Source organism: Ursus maritimus, unplaced genomic scaffold, assembly GCF_017311325.1.
Source record: "Ursus maritimus isolate PB19 unplaced genomic scaffold, ASM1731132v1 scaffold_14, whole genome shotgun sequence".
Lineage (NCBI taxonomy): Eukaryota > Metazoa > Chordata > Mammalia > Carnivora > Ursidae > Ursus > Ursus maritimus.
In genome coordinates this window covers 52,014,412-52,038,190 of record NW_024423786.1, presented here as the reverse complement: position 1 = coordinate 52,038,190, position 23,779 = coordinate 52,014,412, and the positions used below count along the sequence as shown (strand labels likewise).

At 54.0% G+C, this 23,779-nt stretch overlaps 1 protein-coding gene across 2 annotated transcripts in view; it reads right to left on the bottom strand.

Annotated features, from left to right (window-relative positions):
* CERS4 (ceramide synthase 4) overlaps positions 1-23,779 on the bottom strand; it is a 32,134-nt gene that overhangs the window by 6,161 nt on the left and 2,194 nt on the right. The window contains exons 2-3 of one of the 2 annotated variants that reach the window (XM_040629428.1): positions 658-699; positions 266-439 (exon numbers count right to left, since the gene is read on the bottom strand). In XM_040629428.1, coding sequence (XP_040485362.1) covers positions 266-438 — 173 coding nt within the window. In that variant the 5' untranslated portion in view covers position 439; positions 658-699. The remainder of the gene's footprint in view (positions 1-265; positions 440-657; positions 700-23,779) is intronic. The other variant, XM_040629427.1, reaches the window with a different exon arrangement.

Sequence of the window (23,779 nt, the reverse complement as noted above, 5' to 3'; positions counted from 1 at the left end):
CTCCACCCGTTTGTGGAAGATGCTGGCACGCCCGGACCTGAGCGGCAGCCATGGTGACAGCAAACCAGCCCTCAGCCATCGGAGGCTGGAGGAGTGTGGGCGGGAGCAGCTAGGGGCGAGGTCGGGCCGGGAAAGGCACGCAGGCTCCAAGCCAGGCTCCATCCAGGACGCATTGGGACGAAACCACCCTGGACAGACAGCCAGGGTGAGCACTGCACACGGGGGAGCGACAGTGGGCCGGCGCCGCAGCAAGGCCGATACTCACCTCTCAAAGACAAAGCGCATGACCACCAGGGCCAGAGCCAGGGGCAGGGCGGCCAGCATGTCCCGCGGGTGGGCATAGACCAGGCCATCCCGGTCCTCCAGGGCAGCCCACGTGTTGTTGGGTGGCAGCCAGAACCTCTCCTGCCAAAACCATTCGCTGAAGCTGGACCACATCCTGTGGGCATATGGTCCAGTTAATGGGAGCTCAGCAGGCGGGAGGGGAGGGCCCACCCCCCTATCCTCAACCCCCCCCAACACCCCCACCCCTGCGCCTGACAGCCTTGAGTTTATTACTGCCCGTGTTAAGGAGGGACTTGGGCTGTGTGCCCTCAGGCAAGTAACCTGACCACTCTGAATCTCAAGTTCATTTGTCAAATAGGGGCAGTAACCCACCTGTCAGCCCAGCCTGGTAACACAAGGTGCTTCCCTGGGTCCCTGAAAACACACCCCATGAAGAGTTATTACTTTGCACTTTACAGATGCAAAAAAGGTGGCCAGAAGTCGGGGGCTGGCTGACCGGGGTCGTAAACTTGAGTTCTCAAATGTCCAGGAGGGTCTCCCGCCATTGTGGGAAAGTGTCTCCAATGCAGCCCAAAGATGACAAGTTGGGGAAATCCGCAGTTCCCTTCCGGAGCATCCTTCCAGTGTGAAGGTCGTAGCCTCACTTGCTACGGGGCTGGGCAGCGGCTGGGCAAGAGCGCCTAGTGCCGGACCGTGCTTGCCAGAGTACAGGAGCGGCGATCAAGGCGGGCTTTCCTTCCGCCAAGAAGGCTTTCCAGCAGCCATCTTAGGGAGCCCAAGTAGCTTTGCCCTTTCCCGAGATCTTCAGACAAGTGCTCAGACCCCCCACACCAGTCCCCACTTGGGATCTTTGTTCATCCTTAAGTCTGTCTGTCCTTCCTATTCCATCATCCATCCATCCATCCATCCATCCATCCATCCATCCATCCATCCATCTTCTTACCTGCTGATCTACCTGTCTGTCCATCCATCTGTCCCTCCATCCATCTACCAACCAACCCACCCACCCACCAATCATCCATCTGTCCATCCATCATCTGTTCATCCGTCCATCTGCCTGCCCACCTGTCCATCTACCCATCTGTCCATCCACCCTTCTGTCTGTCCATTCACCCATCTGCCCGCCCAGCTGTCTCTCTGTCCATCCATCCATGAGGTGTTCTCTGATTGACTTGTTCATGTCAGCATGCGGCTAGGTGTTGGGGACACAGCAGGGGGAAAAAGCAGGCACATTCCTGTCCCTGTGGAGCTCTCAGCCCAGCCGGGGGGGGGGGGGGGGGGAGCCAATACACAAGTACACAGATTCATAAATGAGATAGGACCGTATGACGGGACCTGTTAGAAAATGAGCAGGGTAGGGGCGCCTGGGTGGCACAGCGGTTAAGCGTCTGCCTTCGGCTAAGGGCGTGATCCCGGCGTTATGGGATCGAGCCCCACATTAGGCTCCTCCACTATGAGCCTGCTTCTTCCTCTCCCACTCCCCCTGCTTGTGTTCCCTCTCTCGCTGGCTGTCTCTATCTCTGTCGAATAAATAAAAAAAAAATACAAAAAAAAAAAAAAAGAAAGAAAATGAGCAGGGTACCATGATTTTAAATGAGGTGACCAATGAAAGCCTAAGGAATTACCATCCAAGTGGAGACCCGGAGATGAGGAGGGCCTGGGTTTATGCAGAAGAGAGTCATGGTGGTAGGGAGGGACTTTCAGAGAAAGAAGCAGCAGCAGGTGCAAAGGCCCTGAGGCAGGACTGAGCTCAAAGTGTTGGGGGACGAGAAAGAGGCCCCTGTGGCTGGAGCAGAATGAGGGAGGGGGAGAGAGGAAGGAGGGGACGGCAGGGAGGGGGACAGGGGCAGGTCATGCAGGGCCTGTGGGCTTCAGGGAGGAGTTGGGATGACTTCCCCCAACATTCATGATGAAAAATCTCAAACCTACAGAAAAGTTGAAAGAATTTATAGTGAACTCCCGCACCCCACGGCTAGATTCTGCCGTCCACATTTTGCTCTATCTGCACTATTGCGTATCTGCCAGTGCAACTATCCCCCCCTCCTTCCCCCCACCCCCCCATCAGGCCATCTAATTTTTCTGTATGCATTTTAAAATAAGGAGCAGACATCAAGCTGCATCAGCCCTAAATATTTCAGCATGCAGAGCATTAGCTAGGCGTCAATATTTGCTAATGGGTTTTTTTTTTCTTTCAAGGTAGAATTTACTAGAGCGAAATGCATACATCCTTAAGCGTAGAGTCACCGCGTTCAGACACATACAGGTCCTGCGTGATGCAGCCTCCAGCCACCAGCGCTCCCGCCCCGCCACAAAGCTCTCGTGCCCCTCTCCGGTCAAGCTCCACCCCTCCCGCGCCAAATGTAACCTCTGTCCGGATTTTGGTTTCCACCACGTTCGTCCCGTTTGTCTGTGCTAGTGTTTCACGCAGAGTCGCGTGCTCCATCTCTGTGCCTGGCTTCTTGCGCTCTGAGTGACGGGTTCGGATTCGTCCGCCCTGGCATCTATCAGTGGCTTTTTTTAAAAAATGACCGAATTGTGGGTACGTATCATTTGCTTGTTGATGGGCAATTGGGATGCTCCCTGTTTGGGGTGACTCTGAGCAAAGCCACACGTCTCCCCGGTGGCTGAACCATTTTCCACTCCCACCCGTGGAGTCTGGGGGTCCTGCGGCCCTTGGTTTTATTTTGGATAAGAAGACAAGCCATGGGGTGTTGGCGACCTCGTGGGAAGTGGCCTTTCGGAGGCTGGAAGGATGTGCTGTCCACTGGAAGGAGGTGGAGAGGAGGGGCAGGTTTCCAGAGACTTTTTTTTTTTTTAAGTTTGTTTGTTTGTTTTTAAGTAATCTCTACACCCAGCATGGGGCTCGAACTCACAGCCCAGAGATCAAGAGCCGCACGCTCTTCCGACTGAACCCACTGGGCATCCCTGCAGAGACATTTTGGAGGCAGGGCCCCCAAGAACCGAACAGCCTCCAGACAGGAGTCAGAGGAAGAGACGTACACACAGAATTCCGTTTTTATCAAGTTCAACAGCAGGCAAAAGCAACCTCGGACGCCGGCAGCATGTCCCGTGGCCCCTGTCGCAGGTCACCGCTGACGCGGTGGCTTCCAACGGTGCAGATGTCTCTCACAGCTCCGCGGCTCAGGAGTCTGAAATGGGTCTTGCTGGGCTGAATGCAAGGTTGGGCAGGGCTGGGCTCCTTCCGGAGCTCCCAGGCCAGAATCCGTTCCTGCCTTTTCTGCCCTCCTTGGGTGAAGGTCCCATCTTCTGTCTTCAAAGCCAACATCACTCTGACCCTCCTGCCTCCCTCTTATAAAGACCCCTGTGATAACGATGAGTCACTGGGGAATCTGGGGTCAGCCCCCATGTCAAGGTCAGCTGATCAGCCACCTCTCTTGCCCTTCGCCACACGAAGCTCCAGGATTAGAATGTGGGCTTCTTTAGGGGGCATTATTCCGCCTACCACATCGGACAGGTGGCCGCTCTGGGGACAGGCAGTGACCAGAGGGGCCCTGTGGGGTTGCCTAAGGCAGGCACGTTCTGTCTCCTGCTCCGGGTGCTCTTCTGGTTGAGAAAATTCACTGAATTATGCATCTATGATGTGGGCCCTTTTCTCGTGCCAATTAAAATGCCTGCATTTTAAAAGTCTACCAGTCCGATTCCAATTTCAGTGCGTGGGCTTGTCCCCCACCCCGCGACGCCAGCTGGCTGTCCTGCAATTCCACTGAGTTCTGACACTCTACCTGGAGACGGCATCAGATCCCACAGGATAAGGGCTCAGTCCTACAGAGACTGTGCCCCCCCTTCAGCTGACAAGTGTGTCTAAATTAAATCATCACCTGGGCTTCTGACCAACTGACTATAAATCAGAGGTTCCCAGGACCTCCTCCTGGGGTTTGAGTAATTTGCTAGAGTGGCTCACAGAACTCAGAGAAACATTTTACTTACGAGATCACCGTTTCATTACAAAAGGACACAACTCAGGAACAGCCAGGTGGAAAAGACATAGAGAGCAAGGGTTTGGGGAGGGGCGCCCACCTCTGTGTGCATCACTTTCCCCAAATTTCCACGCGCACCAACCAGGAAGCTCTCTGAACCTCACCCTTTGGGTTTTTGGGGAGGCTTCATGACAAAGGCATGCTCAATTAAATCATTGATCATTGATGAATGAGTCAGCCTGCAGCCCCTCTCTACTCCCTGGAGGTGGGAGGGGTGAGGGGACAGCATTGAATTTCTACTCTCTCTTCATGATTGCCTTCCCTGACAACCAGCATCCCCTCCTTGGGTGACCCAGGGGGTTTCCAAAAGTCACCGTGTTCACCTAACAAAAGACACCTAGATCACTCACCGCAGGAAATTCCAAGGGTTTTAGAAGCTCTGTGTGAGACCAGGGACAAAGACCAAATTTTTATTTCTTACTATAAATCATAATATCCCAAGTCAAATACAGAAAAAAGAAAAATTCTCAGAGTCTTCATCTCAGAGCCAGCATGTGGCTGACGTTCAAGTCCACGGGGATGGGCGGAAGGGCCCCAGGAAGGGTGGAGACGAGGGAGTAGCCGGCAGACCCTGCCCGCGGGGCCTCCGGCTGTCAGTGAGGGGATGAGCGGAGGCAGCAGCTTGACGGATGGTCAAGGGTGCGTGCCAGGGGCTAGTCTAGACCCACCGGGCTCAGATGGCCCAGACAGAATGGACAGACGGACACAGAGACTTCTGCCTGGGTGGCCGACTGCTCTACAAGAAACTAGCTTCCCTAACAGGCAAGGTTGGCTTGATCAGGTGCACCCACTGGGACCTGACGGCGCATGCCCAGCCTGGCATCCCCGCCTCCAACAGGAGCCACGCCCACCACACGGCACCTGCAGCCTCCTTCCACTCTCTCAGCAGACCTCCCTGCCCGCACCACCCTGCGCAGATGGAAATGGGCCGGAAGTCCCAGGAAAGCCCCCAGGCAGCCAGAGCTGAAGCAGGTGCTCGGGAGTCCGGGTCCCCAGCCCATGTTCTTCCCCCACTCAAGGGTGCCCAAGTGAGGACCCACCACAGCCATGCTGCTTGGAAGTGGCGATGAGCTTCAGAGACAAAGGCGAACACACAAGGGCAAGGGCCCGTCCCCTGATGTCCCACCTTCCAAGTCCCCCATTCATTGCCTGACACTTTTCTGCTCCTACCAACCTGTAGGATTTCACATAGCCATCTTTTACAAGTGCAGTCCTCTGCCTAGAATGCCCATCAAATATTTATTGCCCCATGCGGGGTGCTGAGGACACTAAACGGGGAGGGAAGCAGGCAAGGTCTCGGTCTCCACAGGGCTTACACACCTCCTTGTCTGTCTGGCAAACTCCTAGGCATCCCACAAAACCCAGTTCATTTGTCGCTTCCTCCTGGAGGTACTGCCTGCTTGCCTCCACCTTGGATTTAGGTAAAGCTCACTCCCCCAGTCCTGCTTCACTCACTATGATGTTGGGAGCTAGTCATGGTGTCTTTTTAGAGACAGTGAGGGGGTAGAGAAGGAAGGAAGCATGACCAGCCTGGAATCCCAGTCCCTTCAGCTGAAGCAAGCCCAGCCCTCTCTGGCATCCACGTCAGACTGCCCCATCTTGACTGCAGAGGTCTCAGCCCTGGAAGCCCTACCCTTTCTCTAACCTGTCTGTCTGTCCCCTCCTAGCACACAGGAGGGGCTCTGCGGCTGTTACTGGACACTCATGGCCAGTATGGCCCAGACTTCTTTTCCACCCCCATCCGACCCCCAACAGACACCTTCTTCCCAGCGGACGGGAAGGAATGAGGCTCAGGGTGGCATTCCTCCTCAATTTTCATTTTTCTCCTTTGGGGCCCAGCTCCTCTGCTCATTTCCTGTGATTCCGCCACACGGGGCCTGGCTACCCCATCTGCAAAATGGGTACAGCCAGACTGCCTGTTTTTCCAGGCTGTTGTGTGGGCCCAGGGGGCCGGGCAGTTCACCAACACTCCACCCTGGTATCACAGTGAGGTGATTCCTGCCTCACCCATTTACCTGGCAAGCAACCTCAGGCAGGCAACCAGGCTGCTCTGTGCCTCCGTCCCTCATCTGTAAAATGGGATGACGGCCACCCTTTCCACAAGTGGAACCGACTTACATGTGGTTAGCAGCAGAGAGGGGAGGGTGGGATGAGGGGCAGTCTGGGGAGGAGGGGTGCTGGCCTGCAGCAGGTTCTGGAAGGTTCTTCCCAGAACCTCCCTGACCTCTGCTGCTTTCCCTTAAAGCTGCAGCTAATGAGCTCAGGCTGGGCTTGGCCAGGGCCCCCGGAGGGTCACCGGGAGAATCACGGAGTGAGTGAGTGGCTGGTCCAGTCCAACCAGCCTGAGCCTACATCCCCATCACCCCTGCCCTGCCCCCAGTCTCCCAGCAAGGCTGCTGTGTCTTCAAGCCTCTTTGGCCTCCCTCCCAGCCCTGCCCCTGCCACCTGGGAGCCAGACTCTGATAATCCTTCTTAGCGGCTAAAAATATCCGCAGACCCAGAGAGAGCGAGATTAGGCCTTTGTGCTGATATGGGGAGGGGAGGATGAGCAGAGGATCCTTGTCCCCCCTCGGGGGCCTGAGTGAGCTGGCTGGACCCTGTTGCTCCCCGGAACTCCGAACGCCCCCAGCACTGCCCAGCAGAACGGGCGTGCACAGAGGTTTGTTTTATTTTAAACCTAGCTGGAAATGCAGGACTGGCCCAGGGTTGTGAAAAAGGAAATCAATTCAGACTCCAGATGTCTGGGCTGCCCAGGGACGGACGGACACACACACACACACACACACACACACACACACACACACACACCCTCCTGGCTCCTGCAGCCTGGCCTGCTGCCGGGGGTCACCTGACTCCTGTGGCTGGAGGCCCAGGCAGGGAACACATGATGTGCTAAGTGGGGGGTTGTGTGGAGATAACCACAGCCGCCCCTGCACCAGGCCCTGGCTGTCTCCTGCGATGGCCTTGGCTCCTCCACTGTGGACCTCTCTGAGCAGAGTCCCTACGGGCTGTGCTTCCTGCCTGGCCTCAGGTCCAGGGCTCTGCCGCATACCCCAACCCCTCATATTTAGACACACTTCTGGGGGCATCTGGGTGGCTCAGTCGGAGTGTCCGACTCTTGATTTCCGCTCCGGTCGTGATCTCAGGGTTGTGAGATTGAGCCCCGTGTCAGGCTCTCTGCTGGGTGTGGGGCCTGCTTAAGATTCTCTCTTTCCCTTTCCTATATATAATTAAAAAAATATATATATATATTATATATTTAAAAATATATAAAATTATATATATAACTATATATGTAACTATATATATATATACACATATATATATAAAATTTTTAAAAATAAGGAAAAAAAAGACATACTCTGGTTCTGTTGATACACCCTCCCACACCGTACCAACTCAACTTATTGCAATGGCTGCTTGCTGGCCTTCTAATTCACCAAGCTCATTCCTGCCCCAGGGCTTTTGCATGTGCTGTGTCCAGCTCACCAAGCTCATTCCTGCCCCAGGGCTTTTGCATGTCCTGTACCCAGCTCACCAAGCTCATTCCTGCCCCAGGGCCTTTGCATGTGCTGTGTCCAATTCACCAAGCTCAGTCATGCCCAAGGGCCTTTGCACATGCTGTTCCCCCCCACATTCCTGTGTCTAGCTCTGGTTATTCACATCTCAGCTCAGAGAAGCCTTCTCAAATCACTACCAATGAAGACTGTGTATTATTCCATCTCCTCATCCTGTTTTGTTCCTTCAGTCCCCTTGTCCTACTTGATCTATTATTTGTCTGCCTCACCCCAAGACATAAGACTCCTGAAGGCTAGAATGTTCTTTCAGGCACTGCTGTATGCTGAGATAGGGCCAGGCACAACATTAGGTGCCAACTAACTGCTAAGTGGATGAATGAATGGGTAGTACAGACACATGGACAGATGGGTGGATGTGAGGACTTCAGGGTAGGTGGTCAGACTTTCTAGGAAAAAAAAACCCAACAAAACCACCGGGTCTCCTGGCTGGCTCAGTTGGGGGAGCATGTGACTCTTGATCTCGGGGTCGTGAGTTCCAGCCCCACACTGGGTGTGGAGCCTACTTAAAAATAAACCACCTGTTTTAACAGGCAAGGGCAGCTCGATCCCCATAAAAGAGATACGCTGTCACCCCATTTCCAAACTGGGAAGCCTGAAGCTCAAAGCAAGAAGCTACTGGCCATTCAGCGAGCTAGGGAGAGAGCTAGAACTGGAAGCTCACCAGGGGGGAGAGGGGCTGCTCTGAACCACCAGTGGGCTCAGGGCTCACAGGACCCTGCGAAGCCTCCCCAGGCCTCTGCCTATCAAGCTTTCTCCAGGAACAAGCTCCTCCCCACCCTCCCTCTGTGTTTTCAGGGTGCCAGCTGCTCAGCACATGATTTCTTTTTTTAAAGATTTTATTTGAGAGAGAGAGAACGCGAGCGAGCACATGAGGGGAAGGAGCAGAGGGAGAGGGACAAGCAGACCCCGTGCTGAGCCCAACGCGGGGCTCGATCCCACGACCCTGAGATCACAACCCAAGCCGAAATCAAGAGTCGGAGGCTTAACCGACTGAGCCACCCAGGCGCCCCTCAGCACATGATTTCTTACTTCTACACTCCTCGGTAGGCTCAGCGGCGTAGGTGAGCTGGACCAACTTCCCCAGTACCTCCAGTCCACTGGCCACCCTCTTCGGCCCTCCCACTGCCCTGGCTGCACCTTCTCAGAACCACCCCTTGGCCATGCCCCCAGTCCCCCCAGAAAACACCCACTGGTGGGGCCCTGGGGATCACTCTGCAGCTGCCTTGGGCTGGCCGTGGGCCACCCTGATGGCATCGGCTGCCTCCTACGGCCCCGCTGCGTCCCTGCACCATCCCACACCCAGCCGCTGGGACCCCGTGAGCTTCTTCCAGCGGCCCAGCGGCCAGGACTTTGCATCCACCTTCTGCTGGAGATGCCTCCACCTGCTTCAGTGGGCCGGTTCCCCTAGTCTTTCAAGACCTGGGTCAGATTCTATTTCCTCCTTAAAATGCCTGCTCTGCCTTTCCCACACTCAGCAGAGCCCCCTCCCCACAGCCCTGCCCGCCCCACCACGCCCCACCCCTGGGCCTGTCTTCAGAGCTTTCTTTAGCCCCAGAGCTTAGAGAGCTAGCTGGCTCTGAATGTCCCCCTGGACACTGAGAGCTGGGGAGAGACCTCTGGGGTCCCCAGCATCACCTAGTGTGGGGGTGTGTTGGAGGGGATCAGTCAGGGAGGTTTCAAGGACCAAGAAAGGAGAGAGGATCAGGTCTCTTGGAGTTTGGGGGGAAAGTGAGCAGTCCTCAGCCCCAAAGGCAAGCAGTGGGGGGAGGGGGGCAGCAGGATCTGACTGTTACCTGCCCAGGGACAGATGAAGCTTACAGGTGGGAGATAAGGGCAGCCCACTTGGGCTAGTACAATAAAAACAAAAATACAGCTTTATTGAGGTATGCCTGACATGCAAACTGCACGTTTAAAGTGCGTGATTTGGGGGCTCCTGGCTGGCGCAGTCGTTAAGCGTCTGCCTTCAGCTCAGGGCGTGATCCCAGTGTTCCGGGATGGAGTCCCACATTGGGCTCCTCGGCTGGGAGCCTGCTTCTTCCTCTCCCACTCCCCCTGCTTGTGTTCCCTCTCTCGCTGGCTGTCTCTCTGTCACATAAATAAATAAAATCTTAAAAAATAAATAAATAAAATGCGTGATTTGATGTGTTCTGACCTATGTACACACGCGTGAAATCATCCCCCGATCGAGATAATGAACATATCCATCACCCCCTGAATTTCCCTGTGCCCTTTTGGAGTCCGCCCCTCTCTCCCTTCCAGTGAAAACCTGCCATCTTGATGTCCAACAGCTGGGGATCAGAAACCTCAGGACTCCATATGACGAAATCTTGAAAGTCAGAGGAAGATATATCATGGATGGACCTTGAGGACATCCCGTTCAGTGGAGGAAGCTAGTCTCAACAAGACAGACACTGTAGCATTCTGCTCACAGGAGGTCCCCAGAGGAGCTCCGTCCATAGAGACAGGAAGTAGATGATGGGCATCATGGGTGGGGGAGGGGGTGGGAAGTCCGTTGCGTGGGGCCAGAGTCTTAGGTTGGGGAGATGAGAAAGTGCGGGACAGGAACGCACAACATGAGTATAGCAATACTGAACTGTACGCTTAAAAATGGTCAAGACGGTTTTATGTTATGTGTATTTTACGACAGGTAAATTTAAGTGGGGAGGGGGAAAGAGAGGGAGACAGACAATCTTAAGCAGGCTCCATGCCCAGCGCGGAGTCTGACGCGGGGCTCGATCTCATGACCCTGAGATCATGACGAGCTGAAATCAAGAGTCGGATGCTTAACCAACTGTGCCACTCATGTGCCCCCATTTTTTTTTTTTTTATTTAAGAAATTACCACAGGAGGGGCGCCTGGGTGGTGCAACCGATGCTTGGTTTCAGCTTAGGTAGTGCTCTTGATGTCGTGAGATTGAGCCCCAAGTGGGGTTCTACGCCTTGGAGTCTGCTAGAGATTCTCTCTTCCTCTCCCTCTTCCCGTCCTGTTCATGCTTTCTCTCTTTAAAATAAATAAATATATCTTATAAAAAATTACCAAAGGGGAAAAAAGGGAAGGAAACCTTATGCTCATTGACTTGGGTTGGGGGCGGTGGTGTCAGGGAGTTAAAAAAATAAAAACAAAATGCAGGAGGCACGGATGGCCTAAGACATCATTTACGCAATGGAAAACCACCAGGAGAGCTCAGCTTCCGCTGAAGGCAGAGTCAGCCACGTCAGACCAGCCCCGTCGGAGACAGCCAGAAACCCTGGATGACACACAACAACACAGCTACTGGAAGCCCTAGTGCTGTGACATCCCAACATGGCAGCTACTGGCAGCACGGGGCTATCTGAATGGCAACAAACTGAAATGAAACACAAGTGCAAATTCAATTCCCCAGTTGCACACAGCAAAATTTCTCTACTCAATAGCCACACGTGGCTTGCGGCCACTAGAGTAGTGCAGATATGGAACATTTCCATCATTGGAGAAAATTCTACTGGGTAGTTCTGCTCTAGATTGACCCCAAATAGGCAGTCCTTGGAGGGGAGTCTGTACCTGGCACACGGGAGCAACGTGGGGTGGGTTTCCCATTCGTACTGCTGTTTGCTGGAAACGGAAACTGGCTTGAAAAATGAGAAGAGCCCAGAGATATCGCAATTGCTCAGTAATGGGACGGAACATGTAGGAAGGGAGAGAGCCAGAAAAAGGAAGTTCCAAATTCTATACAAAAACTCTGTGTACATCTCTTGCTAAGCCCTGAACCATGCGTGTGTAGGCAGACTCCAATCAGCCCAGCTAAGGCTGAAAGAAAGGAAGAGAGATTTCACCTGCCACCCACCATGAGGATGACAGACTTTGGAGCTTGCGTTCAGACAGGTTAATTGCCTGATTAAAAAAAAAAAAAAATCAGCGCTCTTTAGAGGAACACAACAGAATCCAGAGTCTCCACCATATATCTTGACAATGTCCAGAAGACAACCCCAATGGGCGCCTGGGTGGCGCAGTCGTTAAGCGTCTGCCTTCGGCTCAGGGCGTGATCCTGGCGTTCTGGGATCGAGCCCCACATCAGGCTCCTTCGCTGGGAGCCTGCTTCTTCCGCTCCCACTCCCCCTGCTTGTGTTCCCTCTCTCGCTGGCTGTCTCTCTCTCTCAAATAAATAAATAAAATCTTAAAAAAAAAAAAAAGAAAACAACCCCAAATCACTTGATCTTTGGAGAAACAACACAACATGAACCATACTCGAGACAGAAGAAAATTCATGGGGACTAACTTCCGAGGTGACCCAGATGTTGGAATGAACAGACATGGACTCTGAAGCAGTTATTATAATTTATTCAAGGATGTGAAGAAGAAAAAAATAGCTCCTATTGAGTGAACGAATAAGAAACCTCAGTGGAAAAGTAAATAAATGAACCAAATATAAATTCTAAAAATGAAAAAGACAATAACTTGTAATTACAAAATCATATGTGGGCTTGATAGCAATCAACGATAAGAAGAGTTAACAAATTTGGAGCTAGTGAATAGCAAACATTCAAGCTGAAGAACAGAGAAGAAAAAACAAAGATTGAAAAAAATGTGTCGGGGCGCCTGGGTAGCTCAGTCGTTAAGCGTCTGCCTTCGGCTCAGGGTGTGATCCCGGCGTTCTGGGATCGAGCCCCACATCAGGCTCCTCCGCTATGAGCCTGCTTCTTCCTCTCCCACTCCCTCTGCTTGTGTTCCCTCTCTCGCTGGCTGTCTCTCTTTCTGTCAAATAAATAAATAAAATCTTTAAAAAAAAAAAAAAGAAAAAAAAATGTGTCATCTGGGAGATACCCGGCTGGCTCAGATAGAAGAGTATGCAACTCTTGATCTCAGGGTCATGGGTTTGAACCCCATGATAGGTGTAGAGGTTATTTAAAAAAAGAAAATTAAAAAAGTAAATTAACTTTGGGGCGCTTGGCTGGCTCTGCTGGTACAGCCTGCAACTCTCGGTCGCGGGGTTGTAAGTTCCAGCCCCAGGTTGGGTGTAGAGATTATTTAGAGGTAAAATCCTTAAAAGAAAAAAAAAAAGTGCCATCTGGAAATAGTAGTGACATTTGCACAATGCTGTGAATGTACTCAGCGGTACTAAGTTGCATACTTAAAAATGGTTAAAATGGTAAATTTTATGTTTTGTACGTTTTACTACAATTGGAAAAAAAAAAAAGTACACAGTCTCAGTGACCTTTGGGACTATCAGAAGATCTAACAGGCACATAATTAGAGTCCCAAAAGGAGAAAGGAACAAGAATGGGGCACGAGGGGCGCCTGGGTGGCTCGGTCGTTAAGCGTCTGCCTTTGGCTCAGGGCGTGATCCCAGAGTCCTGGGATCAAGCCCCACATCAGGCTCTTCCGCTGGGAGCCTGCTTCTTCCTCTCCCACTCCCCCTGCTGTGTTCCCTCTCTTGCTGGCTGTCTCTCTCTGTCACATAAATGAATAAAATCTTTAAAAAAAAAAAAAAGAATGGGGCACGAAAAATATTTAAAGAAATATGAAAAGACTGTATTGTCTCCCACAGCTACATATATGCACGTGACCTCACGGAAATAGGCCATAAGGATATAGTCCCTGCTCAGGAGTTATTGCATCAGGAAGTCAGGGAAGGGAGGAGCTGGTCTGCTTGTTTTGTGATTCACTGATTTTTACAAGGAATGTTTTCGCAGCAACTTAAATTTTTATTGTTTTATTATTTTTTTAATTTTATTTATTTGAGAGGTAGAGAGAGGGAGCAAGCAAGAACACAAAAGCAGGGGGAGGGAGAAGCAGACTCCGTGCTGAGCAGGGAGCTGGACGTGGGGCTTGATCCCAGGACCCTGAGATCAGGTCCTGAGCCTGAAGGCAGACACTTAACCGACTGAGTCATCCAGGTGCCCTAATTTTTAAATTGTGGTCAAATTTATGTAACATAAAAATATACCATCTTAACTATTTTTTTTTTTTAAGATTTTATTTATTTATTTGAGAGAGAGAGACAGCCAGCGAGAGAGGGAACAGAGCAGGGGAGTGGCAGAGGAAGAAGCAGGCTTCCAGCGGAGGAGCCCGATGTGGGACTCGATCCCAGAACGCCAGGATCACGCCCTGAGCCGAAGGCAGATGCTTAACGACTGAGCCACCCAGGCGCCCCCATCTTAACTCTTTTTAAGCGTACAGCTCAATGGTATTAAGTACAGTCCTATCGTTGGGCAACCAGCACCGCCATCATCTCCAGAACTCTTTGCATCTTGCAAAACTGACACTCTGTCCCCATTAAACACTAATTCCCCACTCCTCCACCCCCATCCCCTGGTAACCTCTACTCTGCTTTCTGCTTCTATGGATTCGATGACTCTAGGTCCCTCCTATAAGTGGAATCATACGGTATGTGTCCTTCTGTGTCTGGTGTCTGTCACTGAGCGTAATGTCCTCAAGGTCCATCCATGTTGTAGGAAGTGTCGGAATGTCCTTCCTTTTAAGGCTGAATAAGATTCTAGTGAGTGTATATATTAAAGGCGACTTTTTAAATAGAAAATCATATTAGTACAAAAGGAAAATAAAGGTTTCTACTGAAGGAGCGGTTCGTGGAGGAGACATGGGCTCAGAGACAGCATCTCTAGCTGTCAATGAGCTCCCCCCGCCCCCCGCTCATCATTAAGAAACCAATTCCCAATCAAGATCAGCCCCTTCAGCAACACCACTACCCACCTTCCAGGGTGGAGAGATGTGGGTTTCGGGTTGCACTCTGATGGCACCCCTTCTCCACCCAATGTGGTCTAACATCTGCCCTGCTTCTCCCACCAGCTGGCCACTGGGTCCCCCTGCCACTCCCTGGTGACAGCATACATGGAGACAGGTTCGGGTATGGCCAAGTAGCAGCAAAAGCCAGGCTGCTTTCTGAGACAGCAGGCCTCGCCCATACCCATACCAGGGATTGCCCAACATACCTGGGGCGCTGGGACCATGCCAGGTATTACCCATAGATGTTTGCCCAGGGCCCTGCCTTCCTATCTTGGAAATGTTAGACATGCTCTGAGGAAGATGCTGTCAACGTTCATATTTCTTTCTTTTTTCTTTTCTTCTTTAAGAGAGAGAGTGCGCGCACAGTGGGGAGGGGGGAGAAGCGGAAAGGGCAGATGGAGTGGGAGAGAATCTTAAGGAAACTCCATGCCCAGCATAGAGCCTGATGCGGGGTGGATCTCATGACCCTGAGATCATGACTTGAGCTGAAATCAAGAATCAGACGCTTAACCCACTGAGCCACCCAGGTGCCCCAGTGTCCCTATTTCATGGATGAACTGAGTCTCAGGGACCCTGAGTCATCTAGCCAGGGTCACACAGTGGCCAACAGCTGGCATCTGAACTCTGCTCGATACCACTAGGCATTCCAGATGGACCTGGGCTCACCGAACCTCAGCTCACCAGCAGCAGCCCTGGCGTTCCTGGAAAGCAGAACTTGCCTGTAGGCCCCTACTCCACTCCGTCTCCACCTGTCTACTTTGGATTCTGCCTAGTTCCCCAGGGACACCGTCCCCCCTTCCTTGGCCAACTGCAGTGGCCGATTCTTTGTCTATGTATTCATGACCTCCTACTACATATCGGGCCCCTTGTCTGTCCCTCCTTCCAAAAGCTGTGGCGTCCTGGCTCCCCTCCTCTCTCCTGTTCTGTCTCTAATCCATGCTGGTTTCCCTCCCCTTTGGCCCCAAATCCAGTCCTGGACACCACCCCACCCCCCCGGCCGCCGTGTTCTGTGCCTGGAAATCGCACCCACCTGGCAGCTGCGCTCAGCGCAGGCACACGGCGGGTTTCCGATTCCCGCAGCTCACGCAACAAACCTGCTAAGCCAAGAGCACCTGGCTGCTCCTTGCCCGGATACACCACGATCAAGTCATCCTGCCCCGAGCGTGCACTCTTCCTCCCCAGGCTTCTTGGCCAAGGTCCCACCTTCCACCCAGTCTTTGGGGACAGCAATCTGGGAGTTGTCCCAGAGCCCTCCTCACACAGCCCTGCCGCTCGGCCCCTCCTCTCGTCCTGCGACGGCGTCCATCTGTCACGTGACCACGGACCGGGTCCCTTCCCACTCGTGGCCCACAGCTGCACCCTCCCCTCTCATGTCAATAACTGTGGCCTTTCTGGGCTGCCGGCCTCTGGGTTTTGTCCAGGCCTCCCTTCTAACGTGCAAATCACACCCTTGGCTTGAAATCCCGCAAATGCTCCCGCCCCCCGCACTGAGCCCCCAGTCCACCCTGGGCCTGTGCACGGGCTCTTCCCCTACCAGTCATGCCCTCCTTTCTGCCTGCCAAATCCCTTCTGCTTCTTCATGACTCTGCTCTCACACTTGTCGGCCAGGAAGCCCTGCCCAGTGTCCCTGGGCTGGATTGGGGGCCCTCCCCTCCATCCTTCCCACAGCCGGGTCACTCTTTGGCCCCAGCCTCTCCCATCTGTGCACTATGCACCCACCAATCTCCTTCAAAAGGCTCGCTTTGTTTTTAAGCACATTTATTTTCAGAAGAAGCCCTCCCTCCCTCCCCTGAAGAGAAAGTCAGTGTCACTGCAGACAGTGGCCATAAGACAGATACAATGAAAACAAGATGACATTCAGTCCTGGCCAGTGCTTGATGTTGGCCACGCTGCCAGCCCAGTCGGAGCTCTCCTTGTTCAAGGGGAGGGTGGCAAGTGCCTGTCACCTGGGCCTTAAAGATACAGTGGCAGCGTGGGAGGCCGGGGGCCTTGGGGTCGTCCAAAGGGAGCGATTCTGTGACCTCTCCTTGCACAGGGGCTGTCCTTGGGTTTCACAGATGACGGAAGTGCTGTCCCAAGAGCTCCTCAGTGTCTGAGACAGCGCTGGGTAGGGACATCTTCAAGGAGGGAGGGGTTGAGGATATTGGGGTGGGCAACTGATCTGGGAACTCCCCACCTGGGCAGGAATTTGGGGACATACAAATCAGCGGTGGGAGGAGCCAAGAAGAACCCTTTGGGGCAAATTCCAGGTATGGGACGTGGAGAAGGTGCCTTCTGAGCGCAAAAAGGGGTGATGATGGGGAAGGACAGGGCCTCGAGGGCTCTGGAGCCCCACACCCTCAGGCGCTGCCTCCCTGCCCCCACAGTCATGCCTCTGAACGTGGGCCCATGCCCTTGACTGGGTTCCGCGTCACACAGGAGCAAACCGTGAACTTCAGAGTCGACACACCTGGGCAGATCTGCTCCTGCTGGGTGGTCTCAGGCCAACAGCACCTCCTGTGAAACTGTCTGCCTGCCAGGAAGGGCGCGGAGCCTGTGCTGGGAGCCTGGGAGCGCTGGTCATCCTCTGCGTGCGGGCCAGGGTCCCAAACCCCATGGGGTGGAGCAGAGAAGGGTCCCCTGCCGGAATGCCAGGAATGCCAGGCTGTCCGTGGCCCTTTAAGGACCAGAGGTGTTTGCGTAACTAGAGGCCAAAGCTGCACTTCCTCTCAGATGACCGTTGAGGGCAGCCCCTCCTCTCGGCTGGGATGCACACAGATGCAGGGCTGCTCACCGATGGAGGGCGGCTGGGGCTTGCAGGCAGGCCAAGTGCTCGTCCCCACCCAGCCCTCAGCAGCACACAGCTCAAAGGACAGCCTCTCCCTTCCCCTCCGCCCCCCGCCCCCCAGGGACCTCCTGCAGACACCCCCACCCGTGGTTCTCAGCCAGGGTCCATGGCCAGATTCCCAGGATCTGGTCAAATTTCAGGAACATCACTCTAATATAATCCCTGGATGTCCCCTCGACCTGAGTCACTATTCACCATTCCTCCAACCCTTCAAAGTAAGCAGCCTGCCTGTCGCTGCTTCCAGGAAGCCTTCCGGGACTTCCAGGCTGCATGGTGTGTTCTCCATTCGGTCTGCTTTATTTTGCCTTGTAAGTGCCCAGGGATGTATCTCTCTATCTCCCCAACGAACAGGGGGGCTCTGGGAGGGCAGTCAACAGGGTCCGATTCCTGGCTATATCCACGGTCAGCTCCAACTCAGGCCTCAGTTCCAATATGACCTCCTTAGAAGAGCCAAGTTACATCAGCATAGGTAAGGCAAGGAAGAACGCCTTTGCCAGCTACAAATACGATGCCGCTAAAGTTTACAAAGGGTGGTGCTTCCAGAATATTTCGGTAATAAGAGAGGCATCCAGTCTCTGTGTCCTGGGCAAGAATGAGCTACTCTAGGTGAAAGCCAGGGGCTGCAAATGTCCACGTAGTAATGGTCTCTAAATATTCCGTGCCCGGTCTCTAGGCAGTGTTTGAGCCACACTGTGTGCAAACGACTTAGGTACTGGTGGGATTTCCCAGGGTCCCAAGGCACAACCTCTTCACCTATTTCCAGAATTCAATCGGTTATGTTCACTCAGTCCTAGATGATTACTGTCCAAGGTTGAAACAGGTGAGCAGCTCCTGCCCTTTGACTTGCTCCTGTCTCAATCCAGAAGTTACTGCAAGCATCTTTGACATTTCATCAGTGCAAATGCCACGGCTCTGACTGTACCTGCCGCCCCCCTGCCCCGGGAAAGCGCTCTGAAAATCCTCAGCCCTAACAGCCAACTTCTCTGAATGTGGGACCAACAACTCAGGCATGTAAGTCAGAGACCTTGTTCCCTGGATTTGTCCCACAGGCTCTTAGATTTAATCAACACCTCCTGTTCCATGCATCACAATATTTCTGTGGAGTCAGGTAAATTTCATGGCATAAGAAAAGCTACAAGCTTCAAAATTCAAAATCAGTTCTTTGCCAGTGAGAACTACCCGAGAGGAAGCAGTGCGTGGGTACAACCCGACACCCCCTCCGAGAACCGCCGCCATCTGTAGGCCCCAGGAACCTCTCGACTCCCAGTGGAGGAGAAACTGGACTTCAGTGTTAGAAATGAACCATCTGGAAAACAGCATTGGTAACACACATCCTAAAGGGTCAGGGTATTCGCCCGGGGTTCATGGTCTATAGAAAAAATTTTCTTCTTATTCAAAAGCAAGAGATTCAAAATCTATGAAGAGGGGAAAAAATAGGACTTCCTTAGAGAGACTCTGCCCCCCCCCTTATTCTCAACATATTTGTGGAAAATTCTAGGACTATATGGGAAGGTTCTAAGGGTCCTGACTCAGGGTCTAAATTGCCGCCAACTGCTTCCAGGCTCTGGTTAGGCTCCCCAGGAAGCTGCGGTGGGCGGCCAGGGCCAGGTGCTTCTGTTGTCCACATTTTGCTGCTGCGTAAACTGAGGCACAGAATCACCCAAGGGCACAAACGAGGAGGCAGAGGTCTGGGGTTCAAATGTGAGCCCACCCGTCTCTGCAGGCTGCCTCCTTGTTATCACTGCACAAACGTGTGCCTGGAGCTGAGGTCCTGGACAGGGTGAGGGTTGGGGGCGGTACTATATAGATTTTATTAATTTATTTCAGTATGCCGGATAGCGGAGAGAAAAACAGGGCAGGGAAAGAGATCAGGAATTGGGCAGTGAGGGCTGCGATTTTAAGCAGGAAGGTCAGGATGGTCTCTTTAAGAAGGTGATGCTTGAGGGGTGCCTGGGGGGCTCCGTTGGTTAAGTGTCTGCTTTGGCTCAGGTCATGGTCCCAGGGTCCTGGGATGGAGCCCTGCATTGGGCTTCCTGCTCAGTGGGGAGTCTGCTTCTCCCGCTCCCTCTGCTGTTCCCCGGCTTGTGCTGTCTGGCTCTCTCTTTCTCTCTCTGTCAAACAAACAAAATCTTAAAAAAAAAAAAAAAAAAAAAAAAGAAGGTGATGCTTGAGAAAAGAGATGAGGAAGCCATGGGCACAGAGCATTCTAGGCAAAGGGAACAGGCTGTGCAAAGGCCCTGAGGCTGGGCCCTGGGCAGTAGCTTCAAGGGATCAAGATGAAGCCCCTGGGGCTGGAACAGAGGGGCATATGGGAGGAAGCTGGGGCAGGGAGGTGACAGCTGTATATTAAGGCCTACCCTAATCAACATCTCAGATGGAAAAATAGATCCAGAGGCAGGTGTTTGTAGAGCTTGTCCTGCCTACTCTCCCCTTCTGTCACTGTCCTTGTCCCCTGCCATCTCCTAAGAGTTCAGTTAGGCTCCCTGGCCCCTGCTGTAGCTCCATGGCGCCTGCCAGGATCATTGTCATAGCTGAGCCAGGGCCAAAGGGAGCTGCCCTTAGGCGCACCCATCCCTAGTTTGGAGAGGGATGGGGTGGGGAGGACAGTGGTGGCCGCGGGTCCTGGCTCAGCAGGACACCAATCTCCATTCCAGAGTCCAAAGGTCTGAATCTCTCATTAAAGTGTCTGAGGCTGCTAAGATTTGGGGGCATGCCTGGGTCAGTGGTGGGGGTGAGAAGGGCGACCAGATCCAGGTGACCAGGCCCTTGTCCACATGCATTGCAGGGAGAGGGGCCGAGTCCTTTCTCCTCCACCTGGAAAGGGAGTGACAGCAGGCTGATGGCAGGACCATCCTCAAAAAACAGCTGCTTTGGTTTTCGCCCCCTGCCATCCTGGCATCTCTGTCCCCTCTCTGAGAGTATCCCGCTCCATGTCCAGCTCTGTGCCCTGCCTGACCTGCCCACCCGGTCACTGCTGCTGCCCGCCTCCCCCCACCTCATTCCTGCCTCCATACCCCCATCTGTGCCCTCTCCCTGGCTACTTCACTTCCTCGGGGAAGTCTTCAAGGTCAGTGAGCCCCCATCACAGAAAGGAGAAGACTTGCCCACCGGGAAAAGGGGTGGATTCTCTTCCTTCCTCCTGCCAGCCTCCCGCGCCACCGGGATTCCAGGAATGACCCCTGAACATAGCGGACAAAGTATCCCGCAAATTGCAAAGCAGTGGGGCTCCACAACCTCTTACCCTTCAAGCAAGGACCCTCCCAGGGTCTGCTGTTGTCCCAGGACTGGGACACCTGAGACCTTTGCTCTCTTCGTCTGCCCCTCCGCCCACACTCCCCCTGCTCCCTCCGATCCAGCCACCCTGGCCTCCTTGTTATACCTCCAGCATGCCGGGCCTGGTCCTGCCTGAGGACCTTTGCACATGCTTGTGCCTCCGTGTGGAAATCTCTTCCTCCAGATGTCCACCTGGCTCTTTCTCATCCTGAAGGTTTCACACCCACTCCCCACCTCCCCGCCTCTCAGAACATTAGTTCCATGAGGTAGCAGGTGGCAGGGAAGCTCATTTTGTTCATTGCTCATCCCTGGTGCCTCCCACTCCGGGCACTTTATGAATCTGAGCTGCGTGAATAAGTGACAGACACGGGGTAGAAGAGAGGTGGGGGCAGGGAGACGAGCACAGTGTGGAGGGGTTCTCCAGGGTATGGCTGCCAGGGGCTCAGCCCCTCCTCAGATACACGGTCATGGGATCCTGGGGCAAAACATGGGTTGGGAGCCCAAGATGGGGTGGGGAGAGAGTTGAGCTCCTGCCCATTCATTGTGGGGAACTGGTGTGACAGTCTCATATGAACAAAGGTATGAAGTCGAGATCGAAGGAGGAGAAAGACCTCCTCCATGCCACTCTGGTCAGAGTCCATTCAAGTGTGGCAAAGAAGAGCCCATTTGGAATGGCTTGGGGTGGGGTGTTGAGTGGGAAAGACAGCCCAGTAAGCGAGGAAGAACCCTACCACTGACTGAATTATTCAAGCAGACGATTCAGAAACTTAACCGAGCTAATCATTCCCTCCTTTTTGAAGCCCTTGCTCCCTGGCTTCTGGCTTGCCACCTACTGTTTCCTCGCATCTTCTCTCTGCCCAATCCCCCCAGGTGGGGATGTCTCCCAAGCTCCAGGCTTGCTTCTTCTAAGCCCACTCTGCACCTCGCCCCCACCCGGGTGTCTAGCAACATCCCCATTTCCAGATGCACCGAAACCTGCTCCCTGATCAGCGGCCGCTCCCCCCCTTCCAGTCTCTCCAGGATCTATGCACTCCTCCCTCATCCCCAAGTCCATCTGGATCTGGACCAGCGAGGTTGCTTGCTGGCAGATCTCTTAGCTCCTCCGCATCTCTGTGCACTGGTCTCTCCGCCCTGTTAACTCTGAATCATCCTTAGTAACCCACCAACGATCACCTCCTCCAAGAAGCCTTCCCTGGGGAGGCTCACCCCAGGATGAACCAGGCCACTCCTCCAGGCTCCCTCCCCCCAGACATCCAAGCAGCTGCCGTTTTACCAGGTGCTTATTAGCAGCTGGGGGCTGTGTTCACCTCGGAGGCGATGACTGCTATTATTTCCATTTTACAGGTGAAGCAACTGAAACAAGAAGGAGGTGAAGTCACTAGCCTGCGGGCACCGAACTCAAGTGGGCAAGACAAGGTCAGAGGCAGCCTCCAGACAGCGGGAGCGAGGACAGCCTGTGGTGCCCAGATAAGAGGAGCCTGTCCCCGGGCGCCTGCTTTCCTGTGGGCATCCCGAGGGTGCTGGAGGGCCCATTCCTGCTCGCCCCCCTGCCAACTAGAGGAGCCCAGTGGCTCCTGTGCTGAGTGATCACTCCAAGCCAGGTGCTGGGCCAACCAAACACTTTACACGCCCGACTCGCAGAAGGCCCTGGGTCTGGAGGTGGGCACAGTTACACAATGCTCCCATTTCTCAGAGCAGGAAATGGGGGCTCATCACACTGTGTACTCCTGCTGGCCCTGGCTCCCTCCCCCATTCCCTTGGAGCCGGAGGCTGCCACTGGAATCAGCCAAGCCCTTGTCTAGCCAAGGCCTCCTTTGATGAGAACACCACTCCCAGGGATAGGTTCTACTGACCCATTTTACAGATGGGCAAACTGAAGCTCAGAAAACTTTCCCCAGCATCACAAGGCCAGTTCAACGACCAAGTCTCCCAGCTCATTTCTTCCGCCTCATCCCTCCCTTCTCAAGACACCTCCATTGGGAGTAGGTGCGCTGGGAAAGCAGGCAAGGAAGGTCCTGGCACGGCCTGTGGGGACTCAGGTGTGCTGAGTGAGGCTCCTGGCACCCACACCCCAGCCATGTTTATTCACAGCAGCTGCTCTTGGAAGGGACTCAGTCGAGACTGGGGATCCTGGGAGCTTCAAAGGCAAACCCATACTCCAGTATGTCTTTCTCGGGCAGCCTCCCTAAAAGAAATCCGGTCACCAGAGTGGGGCCAGCTTGGCCCCTGAACTCAGCGGCTGGAGACCCTGCCCGGGTGTGGAGTCGGTCTCCAGGAGCCTCCACCGTCAGGTGGCATTTCACAGGTTTTGCAAGTCAGACTCAGCCACGACAGCCCCACCCCACCTGCTTCTCCCTCAGTTTCCCCATCCCAGCAAGGAAAGGCCTCTGCATGCTCCCAGCTGCCAGCGCCAGAAACCTCCTCCAGCAGGTTCCTTCACGCCCCACTTCTGAGCAGGCAAGGAACGCAGAGGATGTTCTTCTCCCCCCCACCCCCTTCCCACCACCCCTTCCGGTGGGGGCCAGACCAGCAGCCTCCTCCCGGGTTTCCTCCCATCCCTCCTGCCCACAGCAGGGGACTTCCTAAGATGCGACAGGACCGGGTTACTCACTTTGCTCTAAGCCTCCCGTGGGCCCGACAGACTCGGGAACGGAATCCACTCACTCCCCGCCATCTTCGAGGCGCGGGCCAACCTCTCCCCACCTCCAAGCCTCCCTCACGGCGCTCCAGCCACGCTGGCCTCTTTTCTCCCTGCAAACGCACCAGGCTGGGCCCTGCCTCAAAATCTCGCTGCTTCCTGGGCCTCAAAAGCCCCCGCTGGCTAGTCCACTCAGGCCCGGATGACACCTTCTCCGAGAATCGCTCCCTGACCCTTACTCCATCTCCCGAGCTGGTGTCCTCCCCGCACTTAGCGCGGGCCGGAGTGATCCGAGCCTGTTTACACGGTTGCGGCCGTCTACGCAGCCGGCCTGCGAGGTCAGGGCCCCGGCTGCATCCCTCGCGCGGGCATGTCGGTGGCGCCCAGCAGGCACTCCGTATGGTTTCCTTGGTGTCTGACCCACACTCGCGTCGCGCTCCTCGCGTTCACACACCCTGAT